This window comes from Galeopterus variegatus, unplaced genomic scaffold (genome assembly GCF_000696425.1).
Source record: "Galeopterus variegatus unplaced genomic scaffold, G_variegatus-3.0.2 Scaffold1624, whole genome shotgun sequence".
Classification (NCBI taxonomy): domain Eukaryota; kingdom Metazoa; phylum Chordata; class Mammalia; order Dermoptera; family Cynocephalidae; genus Galeopterus; species Galeopterus variegatus.
In genome coordinates this window covers 202,051-219,993 of record NW_007727735.1, presented here as the reverse complement: position 1 = coordinate 219,993, position 17,943 = coordinate 202,051, and the positions used below count along the sequence as shown (strand labels likewise).

The following is a 17,943-nucleotide window of genomic DNA, read 5'->3' as shown; positions in this document are numbered from 1 at the left end:
CGAGCATCCGCCTCCAACGTGTTCTCAGCCGGCGTGTAGTGAGGCTGTATCTGCTTCACGCCCCCTCTGCTCCAAGTTCACCCGGCTTCCCTCCAGCACCCAGGGCTACAGTCATCTCGCGGGCCGGAAGTGGGCTCGCGCCTCGCGGTTTCTGCTCAAAGGAGGCGACCGTCGCCACAGTGGCGGCCACTGCATCTCGTCCTACCTCCGCGGCCCTGGGCTCCGTGGTGTCGACGGCCTCCGAGCCTATGGCGGGCCAGGGCCAGTCGGCGTCCGGATCGTCTGCATGGAGCATGGTATTCCGCCACGTCCAATATGAGAACCTGGTAGCAGGCGTGAGCGGCGGGGTCTTGTCCAACTTCGCGCTGCACCCGCTCGACCTCGTGAAGATCCGCTTCGCCGGTAAGAGCCTGCCCAGGCCCCTGGCTGCTGCTTTTGTCAGCCCGAACTGGGTGGTAAAAACTCAAAAGGAGGCCTTGGTTCCCCTGCCTCTTCCGTGTTACGAGAGGAGCGTTTGAAGAAGATGCGTTCTGCCCTGGCTCACCGGAAACTAGATTTGAGAAAGGGACCCTGGTGAAGGGGTCTGGCCGCCTTCCCCTCTCCCCCTAAGGATAGAAAAGTCTGAGAAAAAGCCCTCACTTTAGGGCTTATCTCTCACAAGTGCAAATCATTCACCCATGGAGGTCCTTTGAAACCTCAGGGTAGACACGTTTGGCAGTGCAACTGAAAGGAAATGCACGTGCTCTGGGTAGGCGTAATCCACCGCGGATGGTTGAGAGTAGGTTTGGGACAGAATTTTCTTTAATTTGGGGCCTTTGTAGTGTGGTACAAGGTCCTTTGGAGGAATAAGTAGCTAGAATATAAACACTATTTTTGTTTAAGTGTATTAAGTGAATTAAGTATATTGAAATTAACAAACCACTTTAGAAGTTAAACTCAATACTAAATTCTGGGAAAGATAGTTTCAAAGATGATCTTTGATAACTTCATTTGGAAATTATTTTTTGGCATTTTATTTTACTTTTTGGCGGCTGGCCTGTTCGGGGATCCGAACCCTTGATCTTGTTATAATACTCGGCATTTTAGTTTCCTTATTACAAGTTAAATTCTGCCTTGAGAATTAAATCTGCAGAAGTGGCTTACCGTAGAGTTAGATAATTCTATTCAATGTACCTGATATATATTCTCTTAATATTTGTAGACTGCTGTATGGGCTACAGAGGTATCTAACAAAATTCTTACCCTCAGGGAACTTACACTCTAGGCTTGAGACTTAGTCATATAAAAGATGATCCTAGACAACATAAAAGCAAGAGCAAAGTGGAGTAAATCCAAATCCAAAATATTAGTACAGCCAGTTTGCTGCTGGGTTAGAGCCTGGTGCTGATAACATCAAGGACAAAGTAGGATGATGGCAGTGTGACCTGAGAGATGTAGACAGGTGCAAGAGAGATGATATAGAATCAAAAGGATTTGTTAATTAATAAAAGGGGGTGTGAAGGAAGGAGGGTTCACGGGTGGTTCCCAGGTATATGGCATGAGCATATATGTAGATGGTAGTGGCATTGGGAGCTGTATGGAACACTAGAATACAGAAGTCCAGCCTTATTCATGGGGGATAGGTTCCAAGACCCTCAGTGGATGCCTGAAACTGCAGATAGTGCCAAGCCCTGTACAGATGCTCTTTGATTTATGATGGGGTTATGGCATGAGTCAAAAATGCATTTAATACCCCAATATCCCATTGTAAAGTTCAAAAAAAATCATAAGTCAGGGACTGTCTGTATATGCTGTTTTTTCCTATACATACAATATATGATAATGTTTAATTTGTAAATTAGGCACAGTAAGAGATTAACAACAATAGCTAATAAAATAGAAAGATTATAACAATATACTGTAATATGTGAGTGTGGTCTCTCAAAATATCTTATTGTACTGTACTCACCCTTGTGATGATATGAGATGATAAAATTTCCATGTGATGAGGTGAAGTGAGGTAAATGACATAAGCATTGTGACATAGCATTAGTCTACTACTGAGCTTCTAATGATACCATACATCAGGAGGAGGATCGTCTGCTGCAGGTGATCCTGGATCATCAAGCTATGAGGATGTTGATTGTTGGATGTCAAGAACAGATGATGTTGATGACAAAAGAGTGGGAAGTGAGAGAGTTTATACAGTGTGTATATGCTGGACAAAGGGATGATTCATGTCCTGGGTGGTATGGAGGAGGACAGTGCAAGATTTCATCACACTACTCAGAGTAGTGCGCAGTTTAAAACTTATGAATTATTTCTGGAATTTTCCATTTAATGTTTTTGGGCCATGGTTGACCGTGGGTAACTGAAGCCATGGAAAGCAAAACCGTGAATGAGGGGGATTAGTGTAAGTAAGAGCAGCTCCAGAAGGGATAGGGAAAACTAGTTCAATTTTGGATATGTTCAAGTGAAATTCTTTCTATTTTGGTGTGTGTTTGTGTGTGGGTGTGTGTGTGTTGGTGGGGAGGGTAGAAAGAGAATTTCTGGGAAAAATTCCCCCCATCCTTCACATTTTCTTTCCTACTAATCCTCAGGTCCTAGCAACGGTTGCTCTTGATGTAATTGAGGCTCCTGGCTAATTTATTTTTTGAGTAATATTTTCGAACATTTGAATCCTTAATCTTGGATATCTATAACAAAAACAAAACTTAAGTGTTAAAACTTATTTACTTAGGAGACTTGGATTATTTAAGAGCTGATCTAACACTTCCTCAAATATTATTTGAGTGCTTAGAATGCCATCAATAATACTTGGATAAATTAATAAACATTAATTTCAAAATATTAAATAATCCTGGAAAATAATTTTTCTCTACCTAAAAATGTTTTTCTTCTGAATGTATCACTTTTATATAACCGATTGTGTGATATCTATATGTGATTTGGAGCTAGAACTTTGCTGTCTCCTAACTTTGTGTATCCTTTAATGCAGTGAGTGATGGATTGGAATTGAGACCAAAATATAAAGGAATTTTACATTGCTTGACCACCATTTGGAAGCTTGATGGACTGCGGGGACTTTATCAAGGAGTAACCCCAAATGTGTGGGGTGCAGGTTTATCCTGGGGACTCTACTTTTTATTGTGAGTATATCTGGGAGATTTTACAGTATAGTACTAAAAAAGGAATTTTTATTTTTAGTGATTTTTACATCAGTTGATGATCCAAGATGAATCTTTCATTCAGTTTCTCTGAATGAATTGGAAGGGTCAGAAAGAACAAAATGGCTAATCAGTTTCATTCTCTGTCAGCTATTGATTTGGAAGAACATTCTTAATAGGATGAAGGTGAAGGGATGAGATGGGAAATATTTACAGAAACTATTTCTATGAGATGAATTTAGGAAGGTGAAGAATTACTTTTGTAAGCTGAATATGCACATATTAGAAGAGAGCTTTTTATTTTGGTAAAGCTATTTGAAAAACTGCTAACTCCAGGTAATTCACAATGAAACTGTAGGTTCCTTTCGGTATTTCTGAGATGTTTTGGTCATATCAGTACTCTTGAGCATTTCTAACAAAGAGTCAAAATAAACTAGAAAAAGTTGAATCATCCAGTTTTTTATGTTTTCATCGTCTTATAAAGTGTTCCAGAGACTGGAGGAGCCTGAAACTGTTGTCTAAAATGAATCCTATGAATTTCAGTTCTCTTTGGTATCCATTTTTGATAAAGGAAGATTGAAGATGTTTTCTCAATTTATGAGGTTAGTTCCAGAGTGCCTCATAAATAAAGAATTTCATGAATACTGAAATATCATGAGATAGTTATTTATCCTCAACCAGATTCCTGAAATGTTTGAGATGGCTTACAAAATATATTTTGATTCATAATGAAGTTGGAAAAGCAAGAGAGGACATACACTGGTGTCCTCATAAGAACATGTACTGCAGGAGATCCCTATTGGAAATAGAAAGCAGAAGTCAGTGTGTGGCTGAAAGGGTTTGAGGCATATTGCTTCTTAGCACTTATTTGACCTGCTCTATCATCATCTCTACTCATTCATTTCCTTATTCCTTTACCTGTCAGATATCATCACCATTTGAAATGCCTATTATCATATGCCTCCTGAAGAAGCCACAGACAGTGCCTGTGGCAGGCACATTCAGCTTACTGAGTATGTAGGAGCATAGTGACAAAGCATCGGTCCTTACAGAGGAGGAGTGCTTGCTGTTCTGAGCAAGCCATTGATATTTGAAACTGAATTCATGAATAGGAAAGTTTTTCTTTGTTTTAACAGATGGCATTTTTAGGAAAACATCAATACCTGGTATATTTAAGTGAAGGTAAAATAAAATTCAGCCTTATTATTGTCTAAATATTTTTCTTATTTGCAGTCCTAAGACATACATAGGTAGGTGAAACTATATATACTTAAATACTATATATATTCAAAATGCTTTATGAATATGAGTAGTGTAGATTCTCCAAGAGAGTGTCTAAGGGAAAGCCATATGCATATAAAGTCTATGTGATGAGAATTTCTTATAATAATATAGTTTACTTGTTTCATGTTAGAATGGTACTGGTAAAGTTTGGAAAGATTTATTCAACTGAAATCTTCTTTCAGGGGGAAAGTGGAAATTGGGATTAAAGAAAATAGACTTATTTGACTCTCCTGCTCAGAAACATTTCGTGGCTGTCTGTTTTCTGCCAGATAAAACCCAAATCTCAGTCTGCCTCTTAAGCATGGCACAATTTTTCCTATCTTCCCATCTGCCTTTATTAGCATTTTTCCCCAAGCTCATCTCTTTTTGTATTGAAACTGTGCCTGTCCCTCAATACCCAGCTCAGTGCCACCTCCTACACAAAACCTTTGGTAATCTCAGTCATAGTTTCTGAATCTCTTATGATGCTAATTTTGTCTTTAATTTTGACTATTTGTGTGCCGCTTATGGTCCTTGTTAGTATATTAAGACAGCTCCATCACATGTTTATCTTTTTAACTATCAGGTGCTCATTTGATCCCTTTTGCCTTTCTGCCCAATTTTTGTACCGCCACTACACCCTCCCCTCCTCCCAGTTTTCCTGTCTTTTTAAATTAATAATGAGTATGAAAATTAAAATATTTTACATATGTATTTCTAGCCCTATATGTTTGGTGGGAGGAGTGGTATAATCTTACAATAAACCATTTCCAGCAAATCCATTCTTGAAAAAATTCCCATTTTTGTGGTTACATTGTATATTGACTTTTGTTTTGGGGGTACCGTTAAGTTACACTTTAAAACAGACTTTACTGCTTTAAGACACCAAATATAAATCAAACTGCTCATGCTTAATTCTTTTAGTTACAATGCCATCAAATCATATAAGACAGAAGGAAGAGCTGACCGATTAGAAGCAACAGAATATCTTATCTCAGCAGCTGAAGCTGGTAAGTCAGTACATAAAATATAAAATCTCACTGTCCAAACTTGATTCTCATTATTGTTTTTGAGTTTATTTGCCTTTTTTTCCTTTGAACACCAAAGTTTAAATATGCTCGTGTAACTATATTAGTGAATTATCACATGAAATTTCTTAGAAAGTAGATATTCTTATTGATTACTCTGGATAGATTTTAAGAATTTTACTTATCACAAAGGGTGTTAAAATTTAGAAAAATTATGAATCCTTACTAGTTTTAAGATGATTTGGTATAGTATTTCTTTAATTGTAGTTTCAGTTTTCAAATTATACAATTTAGTAGCCTTGTTTAATTGCCTCATGTATCTATACTATACAGAAGGAAAAACAAAGACCCATAAGTCTTTGCATACCTTGGTTTCTTAATATTTACTGATTGCTTCTTAAGGCAAGAACTATCTCACTCATTTTTTTTAAGTTTATCTATTAATATATATTTTTTACATTCTAAGATGTTGCAGAATAGTTGGTGGGGAGGGGGAGAGTGGAGAGGGAAATACATAGGTTGGGAGAAGGAGGAAGGCAGGGGAGCATGGTTGAGGCCCTTGGCACCCCCGTCATTCCTGCAGGGGAGACAAAGGGGCTTCTAGCAGTAGATCAGTCATTGCTGGGCTGGATGCAGATGTCAGGGGGGTATGGCTGAAGCTCTCGGCCTCCCACTGCCCCAGCTCAGGAGACCAGGGTGCTTCCAGTGGTGGCTCAGTGGTTGTCACTGGGCTGGTTGCAGATGTTGGTGGAGTGTGGCTGAAACCCTTGGCGCCCTATTGCCCCCACTTGGGAGCCCAGGGTACTTCCTGCAGCAGCTTGGTGGTCACCACTGGGCTGGTTGCAGGTGTTGGGGGGCATGGCTGAGGCCCCCAGCCCTCCCTGCTCCCTGGCTTGGGAGCACAGGGGCCTCCTGGTCCTTCTAGGTTTTATAGGTACTCTTTGTTAATGTGAGACCTTTAGTAGTTAATATCAAACTTTGTCTCTGATCTGTGAGTATTTTATTTTTTCTTTCAGTTCTGTGTTGGATTATTTGCTGTTTCTACCACTTAAATTGCACTGGAACTAATTTGTTGTCCTTTGGTTACTTCTAAAATGGAGGAACTTCCTTGGGGACCAGCACTTGAGCCCTGTAGTAGAGCTAAATTGCTGCTTTGCTGCTGATTCCCTGGGGAAGGATTTTTGTGCAGCTTAGGTTTTAATTGTTGATCTTGTATGTATTTCTGGGTCTTGTGAGGTCCAATACACCTGGGTTGTGTGGAAACTCTGGTCTGGGCCAGAGACTTTTCAGCAAACTACATCCCCTGCAGATCTATATTCCTGACCAGCCTCCACTGAGCAGTCCTGTGCTGTTTCAGGGGCAGATCAGCTGTCTACGCTGTGACCCAGTGTTCCCCCGGTTGGCCCGTCTCCCCCACTGCCAGTGCTCCAAACACTTCCCATGGGATGGACCATGTGCTGGTCCCTTGTGATGACTCACCAGCCTCTGAGTGGCTCCTTTTTTCAGTTGTTGTGGCTTCTCAGTCCTATGTGGGTCCATGGGAACCCTGTTAGTGGTCTTGCTGGCCTGAGGGCCACCAAGGCCCTCTTCTCCCCTGCCACCTCCAAGCAACCTCATAGGAAGGGCACAGCTGCGGCTTTTGCCAGCTCTTGCCCCGTGTGCTCACCAGCTCCAGGCTTGAAGTGGCCTGGTCTCGAAATGGTGGGAGCAATCCTTTCTTTCTCTCATCATGGCTTCTCCTGCCTTTGTGAACTCCATAGGTCTCTCCTCCTCTTCCCCTGAGCTCTAGCAGCCCCACCTTGGCTCTCTGTGGCAAATGTTGAAGTGGAGACAGTAATGAACTACTTGGAAACAATAGCAGTTGCAACTGAGGGACTAGGAGCGACTGTTCACTAAGCTAGGGAAGTCCAAGAGTCAGGGTCCTACGGATATTTATTATGAAAGCCATGAGAAAAATATGCGAACAGGGATAAAGGAGGGGGAGCCCCTGGGGCATAACGTCCTGAAATTTTATTTGAATAGACTATACTGCATACTCCCTTGAATTCAAGGATGCAGCAGTCTCCCACAGCTGGTGAATAGACTATACTGCATAGTCCCTTGAGTTCAAGGATGCAGCAGTTTCTAACAGCTAGTATTATCATTTTGAGAAATACTGTGTACAGCATGTCCCACATGGGTACTGGCGCTATGTGTCTCTTCTGGCTGTGGCCAGAGGTCATGGCCATCCTCTTAGCAGAACATAGCACAAGATGTTAATCCTCTACAGCTGTCATTGCTTTTTACTAGTTGTAAGTTGGTTGATTGTGGGAGAGAGTGACCCTGGGGACCGTGTATTCTCCATCTTGACCAGAAGCCTCTCACTGATTTTTTTTTTTTTTTTCCCTTTTTTTGTCTTTTTTTACTGACCGGTAACGGGATCGCAACCCTCGGTGTTGCGCCCGCACCACGCTCAGCCAGTGAGCGGGAACCGGTCTCCACATGGGATCCGAACCCTCGGCGGGAGCACCGCTGCACTCCCAAGCAGCGCACTCTCCAGTGCGCCATTGGGCCGGCCCTTCTCTCTGATTTTTTAATACCTAGCTGCTAACAAAGATCAGAATCATAATAGTATTCAATAAATATTTTTTGAATAAAGGACTACTTAGGAAACTCAGCAAAGGAGAAAATTAACCAGATAAAATGTTTTATAAAATTGTCACTTTATAAAGAAAGTAAAATGCGACTCACCACATTACATAGTTATTTAATTTTTTAGGGGTAGCAGTGACTCTGAATGGATTTGAGGAAGATAGTGATAAAGTTGGAGTGGATATATGTGTGCACAGGTACAGACTTTTGAAGTGCTGTATTCCTGGTCCTTTTCCTCTAATCTTCAAGCCCTCTGGTTTACCCTGTCTCCTCTTTCTAAGATCTGTATCTCCTTACCCTCTATTCTCTATACCAGGCTACATTTTTTAGGATTTAGGACATCTTTGCTATCCTTACACCTCCAAGGGAAAGAGTTTCACATTTCTGTTGCCCTTTTAATTTAACTCTCACTAACCACATGAGGAGCTTTTTATGGCCATCCAAAACTTTGTCTACCCTTTGACCCTAGGACTGCCTCGGAGTCCACATCTCAGTGGTGTAGACACAGCCCCAGTGAACCCTCAATTATTTTTTCTCTTTTTTTCTTTTAATCTTTTCCAGCACCCATCAACGTGTTTCAACCTCATTCTTTACATAAATATACGTTCCTAATTTGGATTGTCATAAGTGAGAGTACCTATATGCTGAGTAATCTTATTTAAATCTGATTTTAGGAGCCATGACCCTCTGCATTACAAACCCAATATGGGTAACAAAAACTCGCCTTATGTTACAGTATGATGGTGTTGTTAACTCTTCACAGCGACAATATAAAGGGATGTTTGATACACTTTTGAAAATATATAAGTATGAAGGTGTGCGTGGATTGTATAAGGTAATGAATCATTGTCAATATATTTTGAATAACTGGAAGTTGCTCTATTGTTTTAGTTCTGAATGACCTGTAGTCAATCCTAAAAAGAAGCCAAACTTAGGCAAGAAACAATTTAATGAAAACTGAAATCTAGTTTATGATACTGAAATTGTACTTTAAGCTGTTTATCCTCATTACCATAAGATGTACCATTATGACAGTGGTGTGTGAGAACTGTCTAAAACTTTGTCAGGTATCTTTTCAATAAGTTACACAACCAAATCACCTTTTCCTTAACTCCACTCCTTGGAAGCTGGGGCTTCTTAGGAACTTAGGTTAACATAGTATGGAGAAGAGATCAGCAGGTCTAACAGGATCTTATTTTATTGGGATTTTTTATTGACCTCAAATGTCACATGAATTAAAAAATAGCAACAACAACAAAAAAACCACAGCCTCTTCCCTATTGTACTATCTTTGAAATTTCTTCCTCATGGCAGTAAGATCTGTTTTCTGATTTTATAATTCCTTTTCTCTTCCCTATTTCCCCCTTCTCTGCCTTCTGTTCCCTTGGTTTTTCCCCACAAAAAATTTTTTGGCTATACATAGGTTAAAATTAAAATTAGATACACTGAATTTAAGTTTGTTTTTTAAGAATTGTAAATTAGCTTTTAAAATCACTAATGTAAGGTTGGGGTTATGGATTACTGACCTATGCACAAAAATTTTGGATATACATCAGATGTTTTTTTTTATCACTTCTTGCCTTATTCTTTTAGAATACCTATGCTCAGTCCACTGAATTACCATTACTTTTACTTTCTTAACTTTCCAGAATTTAATCTCCCACTTATACCCCAGTTCTTCATAGTGTAGGTCGTCTTTATGGTTGTATGTATATTGTTTAAATAAAAACTAACATGAAAATCCAAACCTTAACTTAAAAAATAAAGTGGAAGAGGATACTGGGTTTTTTGGGTTTTTTTTTTCTGACTGGTAAGGGGATCGCAACCCTTGGCACGGTGTTGTCCACACCACACTCAGCCAGTGAGCGCACAGGCCATCCCTACATAGGATCCGAACCCGTGGCCTTGGCGCTCCAAGCGCCGCACTCTCCCGAGTGAGCCACGGGGCCGCCCGAGAATACTGTTTAACCTCAATTAAAAACGGATTTATGTAAAACTTAACAAATGAATTTGCTTAAAGTACTGTACTAAGAGGGAAGAGAAAATATTTTACTTAAATATATCTTTCTTTAAAGGTATATTATTTAGTTTTGCTTTTTCTTAATTGTTCCCTTTTAGGGATTTATTCCTGGGCTGTTTGGAACATCACATGGTGCCCTTCAGTTTATGGCATATGAATTGCTGAAGGTGAAGTACAATCAGCATATCAATAGATTACCAGAAGCCCAGTTGGTAAGATGATTCTTGTAAAAATGATATCATTTGTTTTTATGGGCATTTAATAAATGTAAATTTTGTCATGCTTGCTTTGGTAGTATTACTGTGATTATGACTACTGACTCTACCACTAATTTAATTTATAGTCAAATATCTTATAGCCTAATGACACACAAATGTTAAAAATAGAACCCCATAATTACACAGAGCTTGTGTTGCAGGTGGGAACAGTATTTTTCACTTAAAAATCCATTTAAATTTGGTTTTTTATATATAATTTTTACTTACATATTTTAAAAGAATTCCAATCTAAAGGAAGACATAAATGTTTTGTGTTGTCATTTTAGAGCACAGTAGAATATATATGTGTTGCAGCACTATCCAAAATATTTGCTGTGACAGCAACATACCCGTATCAAGTCGTGAGAGCTCGTCTTCAGGATCAACACATGTCTTACAATGGTGTAATGGATGTGATTGCAAAGACATGGAGGTGAGAGCATGTGGTATGTCGAAATTGCTCTGATGAGATACCTTGCATATTTTATAAGAAGTCATAAACCTGGTTTAATACATTTGAGAAGGCCCCATACCTGCTATTTGCACCATAACTTTTGCAAATACTTGTTTTTATGTGTGGAAGAAATGTTTGTTCTTTAGCATGAGAATAATTTAACTATTATAGGTAGACATCCCCATATTTCCCTTTAATTTTAAAAGGGCAGAGAAGAATATTTAGAATGTTTAAATTTACTTATAAGTGACAAGTTTCTGGGCCATATGTCTTATCCTAGGCATTAAGGAAATAGTTTTATTTTTGTGTATGCTACACTTAGTGTTGTCTAGCATTTATATAAACTATGAGTTTTAATGCCTACATTAGACAGTTAAAACTCCTACATGTTCATACATTTAAATACATTTGAAAAATGGTGAATTTAATGTACTTTTCAGTTCAGTTTTTAGATATCCCTACTCTCTTTTCCCCAGTGAGTCTGTTAAAGGAATGTAAGCCCCTACATATGGCTTGTAAACTACATTACTTCAGGACATTGAAAACGTGGACTTAAATCAGAGTGAGGTTTGATTGTTTGCTGCATGCCCTGTGTCAGTTAAACTTTTATGTTTTCAAGCTAGGTATTTAGGAAATTAAGCATATATCTGTTTTTCCCTCTAAAGGAAAGAAGGCATCGGTGGATTTTACAAAGGAATTGCCCCCAATGTGATTAGAGTGACTCCAGCCTGCTGTATTACCCTTGTGGTATATGAAAATGTCTTACACTTTTTACTTGACCTCAGAGAAAAGAGAAACTAAGCTAAAAAAAGATAATTCCAGCATATCTGCCCAAGGCAGCAACAAGCTCCTTTGTGTTTGAGATGTAAAATTCAGAAGAATACTGCATAGCAGTATGGCTCATAATCAAAATTGGTCTATAATCATTAGAAGTCAAAGAACCAGTAAGTCTTCACAATGCTTTTCAGCTTTTTGCCTTCCTCATATGTATGGGACTTGGCTACCTCTGCCTGAAATGGCTGCCATCAACATAGTGTTAAAACTGACACCAAATGTAGACTTTCACAAATTTCTCCATTTCATTGTTTTAGTAGAAGCTGATTTGCAACATTTGCTAAATGGATTAGATGAAAGTGCTTCTTTTTCTGAATTCATTTGCGTGGATTAAAATTGACACCTTTGTGCAATAGCAAGAAAATAGCTTCTTACAAGAATGTCATTGTATATTTCAAGGGTAAATTAAATTGTAAGGATTTACTGGTAAGGTGTTGCCCAAATCCAGACCATTTTAGGATTGGGAAGTTTTAGTGAGAAAAAAGTTCACTCTAAATGTGCTTTAGTTTTAATTTAGCTGGAATGCACTACTAACTAGAGAAATTTGAGAAGCTGTTTAATGTACTTTTCAGATAAATATCTGTACTTCTCTGAGAAATATCTGACATAGGTTGTCATTTCATTGTTATTTTTTTCCCCAGAGATTCTCATAATTTAAAATGAAATCTTGGACCCAGTTCTTGTTTATTTGGCATATGTACTTAGTGTATTTTAAATTTATAAAATCTGAACTTCTAGGATCCAGCTGTATCATTCTTTATTTAAGTATGCGTGGCTACAAGTCACTTACCAGAAATACTAAGTAGATTGTCTTTTACAGATGCTGGAATATTTGGGATGTGTTTGTTGACAAACTGAATGGATATGAGAAACTAACTTTTTGTACTTTATTTTTTGGATATATGAGTCCATATCCCAGATAAATGATTAATCTACATCAGTTGCTCAAATTCAGGTTGAAATACAAATTACGTTAATGGCCATTATTGATTTTACTTTTATGAGTCATTGTAGAGATCTATAAAGGCCTGCCCCCAAAAGATGCCAGAATACTACTAATATTTTTATTTATCGTAAACATCTATGAGTGCTGTTGCATACCATCTATTTGTTGTAAACGAAACATTGTGGTTTTCAAAGCCATATTTAAATGGTTCTTTGGAAATAGGTCTATTTTTTTGTATTTTGGAAATGGCATTGTTTTTAAGATAAAGATGGGTGATAATTACCTAATTGTATTTACTGTATCCTGTAATGTGCATAGGAATGCTTTATAAATTAAATATAGTATTTTTTTATACTTCTGGATTATACTGTAATTCATATATTAGTCCCTATGTGAAGAGATGAGCTGCAGTTGATAGTTGGAGTTTTAGAGGTAGCGCCATTTTTGAATGCCTCCTGTGTACCCCTAAATTAATAAAATATAATTCTTGTCCTCCAAGAGCATACAAACTTGCATAATGAATAAATGTACATTAAATAACTATAGTTCTAGATTAAAAATGTGCAAGGAAATTTCTACAAAGCCCTGTAAGAGTTCTGAAAAAAGAGAACTCATTTAACTCATTAAACAAGTAACTGAGCTTCTGCTGTGTGCCAGATACTTTACCAAACATCGAGGATATAGCAGTAGATGAGCCAGACAATATTCCTGCCCTGAGATTTTTTCATTTAGTGTGAATGGGAGAAAATAAATACATGTATAATATAATTGCAGGTATTAAATTCTATAAACAACACTAAAGCAGAGTTGGGGTTAGTGTTGCTCTGTTGGGTAGGATGGGTGGGTCAGGAGAGGTCTCTTTAAGGCTGTAATATTTGAGACATTTTTAAAGAAGTAAGGAAGCAAGCCACAAAGAGGTAGAGAAACATTCCAGACACAGAGAATAGGAAGTACAAAGGCCCTGAGGCAGGAATTAACTTGGCTAAAGGGGATGAGTGAGGAGAGAGAAGAGGTTGGAAAAGTGACCACTAGGGTATGGTGGGAAAGAGTGCACCATGGAGAGCCAGACTGGCTCAAATTTTGGCTTTCCTGTTTTCTCTTTGACCTTAGGCAAATAATTTCAACTCTCTTTGTCCCAAGCTTATCTGTAAAATAGTGTCTTAGATCACTTCTTCTGTAGCAATGTCCGAGATGGGGATTGTCGGGCAAGTGATTGCTTGAGGGAATGCTCTTAAGAGAAATCTGTAATGGAATAAAGAAAACAGAATAAGGCAGGGGAAGAGTTTCAGGAGTAGTACAGCCTTAGCCTGATCCTACAGGGCGCTCTTCAGAATAAACTAGACCGCAGAGGTTGTCCTGCCCAGAAGTGAGGGGGCTGGGCTATTAGGTTCCCACATCAGGCAGTCATTGACTACTGGCTCTGGGAAGAATAAGGTCTGGAGGGCTGGCTAGGTGCCTCTCCTCAGCCAAGGACAGTCCTTCAAATAAGGGTGGAGATGTGAACTGTTAGCCGAAGGGTATGGGTGTACCCGTTTTGTAAAAGGGATCTGGATGAGTCACCAACAGCATCTGCTGCAAATGAGGGTAATAAAAGTACATAGCTGTAGAATTAAATGTATTAACCGAGATAAATTGCTTAGCATAGTGCCTGGGCTAATAAACATTAGCAGAGGCCAGATCTTGTCAGGCCTTGTAGGCCATGGTAAGGAGTTAAATTATACAGGAAATCATTCTGGTGATTGTATGGAGAAGCAGTTAGGAGACAGGCAAGAAACAGAGATACTAGTTAGGAAGTTTTAACAAATGTCTAGTCAGGAGCTGTTGGTCTGGTTGATGGGGTTGGAAGTAATGATTTACATCTTGGGGGAAACTAGAGCAGGGTTCATGGAAATGAAAACATTTAAGCTGGACCTTGAAGGAAGAAATCCCAAAAGGAAACTTGAGGGAAGCATGGAAATAAGAAAGCACAGGTGACTGTCTTGAGCAGTAAGTTGTCAATGTGGTGATAAAAGGAAGAAACGGAAGAGCAAGCTGAAAAATTGGGGCCAGAACATGAGAACTTTCAGAGCGCTGGGTTTTACTGAGTAAAAGAGGAGAGCAACTGGCAGGTTAGCACACTTGGTTAGACCATGGTGTTATAACATCAAGGTCAAGGGTTTGGATCCCGGTACTGGCCAGCCACCCCCCAGAAAAGAACAGTTATTAGAACAGAGAGACATGGCTACCTTAGGGATGACAGAGGAAGACCAATCAAATAAGCAAACTCAAAAAAAAAGTGTACCAACCATGTAAATATTTCAGTAGGATGAAGATTGATGCCACTGATAACTTAGATTCAAATTATAGAGGCTGAAAACAGATTGCATGCAGTTTAGGAGGTGGGGCAAACTGCAAGTATTCATTTCACTATGGGCTCTTCTTTCCTGGATTTGGCAGACAAAAGGTAAAGAACTTCAGCTTGAAAATGTACTGTGAGGGGCCGGCCTGTGACTCACTTGGGAGAGTGTGGTGCTGATAATTCCAAGGCCACGGGTTCGGATCCCTATATAGGGATGGCCGGTTAGCTCACTTGGAGAGCGTGGTGCCAACAACACCAAGTCAAGGGTTAAGATCCCCTTACCAGTCATCTTTAAAAAGAAAATGTACTGTGAGGGGCCGGCCTGTGACTCACTTGGGAGAGTGTGGTGCTGATAATTCCAAGGCCACGGGTTCGGATCCCTATATAGGGATGGCCGGTTAGCTCACTTGGAGAGCGTGGTGCCAACAACACCAAGTCAAGGGTTAAGATCCCCTTACCAGTCATCTTTAAAAAGAAAATGTACTGTGAGTCTAGGCAAGGATGGAGGTGAGGGAGATTGACAAGTGAAAATCAGAACATGGCTGAAGGGGGAACTCTTGAAGATAAAGATACAGGCCAAAAACAAAACAAACAACTTGCTGGAGCTATGCACCAGAGATGGGGATCAGAGACAACGATAGATGCCATGCCTTGTGAACAGAGGCTGTTAGATTTCAATATGTGCTTTTGTGGGCTGACAGTATTTAGAAAAATCACATTTTTTAAACATCGCACTAAAAATGTTATCAACTAGAAAGTATGTTAGATTCATGAGCTCTCAGACTTAGGATTTTCTTTTTAATAGAGACACTTTACTGAATATAAAATTCTCCAGATAAAGTATGTATTATTGCTACTTTCATAGCAAGGTCTCTAGCACATTGCAAAATAACTTACAGGAATAAAATACTGTGAATTGATTTACTTACTCTTTGTTCCTGTTTTTAAAAATGTATTAGGTAACAGGCAGAAAATACATGAAGTTTGAGGTTACATAAAGTCTTAAATTTCTTTCCAAAGAAGTAAATAGGAAATAGACCTGTAATGTACCTGTAATGAATACCTGTGATTGTCAGCCTAGCATTCATTTCTCTTTCTTCCTGGAGCCTGTATTTCTTTTGGGAACCTACCCCCTCCCTCCATTCCTAGCTTTGTGATTTAGATGGAATCAGCCTCACCTGCCCCAGAGGTGGCTCCTGGTTAACAGAGCCAATCTGAATGCACCATCTGTGTTCTGTGTTCATAATGAATGGTTTGGAATTGGCACAGTTACTTAACCTCGTCCAATCAGAGTGACTCTTAAAGACATTTTTTTCTGAATATATTGACATAGATTCTCTCTTTGTTGTTTCATGAATGAGGGTTCATATAATGTCAGAGCTCCTCATAGCCAATTTAGGATCATGAATTGAGTAGAGTGAATTTGTCCAAAATGGAGCCAGCACCAAGAAAGTAACAATAAGAAATTGAAAGTAAGAAACTAGGTACTAAGTCACATTATATGGGGCCCTGGATCAACCCTCACCCCTAGCAACATGTACCTCTGGAATTTTTTATTGGGTGAACCAATAAATTTCCTTTATTTTTTAAGCCAGTCTCAGTTGGGTTTTTTTATTACATGCTGCAACTGAAAGCTTCCTAGATGACACAGAATCTGTGATACATTCCATAAACTCTGTCACTTTCCCATCAGCTGTCATGATGTTGGACTCACGTTTCTATGGAAATTGATGTCACCTTTATGAAAAGTGAGCACTTTGGGACCCTTGTGTGGTCATATAGTTTCTTTAAAATATTTTTAGTTTTACAGAAAAGCATTAAGTTGTTTAATATTTATAAAAAAGATGATTCAACTCATCGTGAAAAGTATAAAGGTAGATTACCAGTAGACTTGGAAAAATTAATAATCTGCTTATTGCGGAAGGCCCAACTGTACAAAAGTTGGACGATTTGAGTTCTCCCTAGTATATTTTCTCAGAACAAATTTACAGGATTGTGTGTTTAGTATTAAATTTCAAAATATGTTAATTATAACATTAGGCTTGTTCTACTCAAGGCTAGAAAGTTATAAAACCAGTTCACTCTTAACATTTCCAAAGGAAAAGTAACACACTAAGTGACTCACAGTAACCTCTTTCCTACATAAGTTCTAAACTAATTCAGGCATACACAAGAGGTAAATGGAATATAGAATATTACTTTTATTAGTGATAAGGCTGAAATTAGAGGAAAAAGCTTATAGCTGTGTAAGAGTGGGCTTCCTTATAGCAAGCCTCAGAATCATACATACCCATCCAGGTACAGACAAGACTGGACCAAGACTATTTTACAGCCTGCCCTTGTACAACTCATGGCAAGGAGGAGTGGGACAGAACACATGTTCTCTGTGAGCAGATTATTCCCAAAGATACAAAGAGAAAGTGGTACCGATGCTCACTTCTTTATCCCAAATTTATCAATCAAGTAATCACTCTATCAATCTAGGTCCAACCAGGAAACAGAACACATAGTAATTTAAATAAGTGATGTTTAAAGAATTGTTATGCTATGATAGAGTAATATAAATATGTTAGAACTCTAGACTATACCCTAGGACAGAGAGAGAGTACCCAAGGAAGGACACACTTGGAAGAGGATCCCCCTGTGGCATTCAGACTTAGTGGAGAAGGTGTGGTTGCAGACCATTGGATAGTGAGGAAATTGCTGGCTTGCCTGGGCCAGAGCTGGTTTAGAATTGTCTGATAAACAGGAGATGGTCTTCTGGGACACTGCTAGGCAAAGGCTGCTGAGCCAATTGCAGAGGAAGTTAGGACATTTCTGGGGCAGACTTTCCATATTGGAAGGGCCTCAGGAGCTAACCTCTAGGGGAAAGGAAAGCCAAGACTGTTGAGTGGTCATGCAGAAGGAGTTGGCATACTGGTACAGGCATGAGGCCAGGAGCGTGTGGTGCCCATCTCAAGAGGGCTGCAGCAAGGTGGTCACTAGGCCTCCTGATCTGAGGCTGCAGGTTAGTTGAACTACGGATT

At 39.2% G+C, this 17,943-nt stretch overlaps 1 protein-coding gene across 1 annotated transcript; it reads left to right on the top strand.

The window, feature by feature from the left end:
* Positions 1 to 129: 129 nt before the first annotated feature.
* Positions 130 to 12,933, top strand: SLC25A32 (solute carrier family 25 (mitochondrial folate carrier), member 32). The gene is made up of 7 exons (XM_008578049.1): positions 130 to 402; positions 2,978 to 3,128; positions 5,334 to 5,419; positions 8,743 to 8,903; positions 10,187 to 10,300; positions 10,633 to 10,778; positions 11,465 to 12,933. Exons 1-7 carry the CDS (start codon positions 249 to 251, stop codon positions 11,598 to 11,600), a joined length of 948 nt encoding a protein of 315 aa, XP_008576271.1. The 5' UTR covers positions 130 to 248; the 3' UTR covers positions 11,601 to 12,933.
* Positions 12,934 to 17,943: the final 5,010 nt, after the last annotated feature.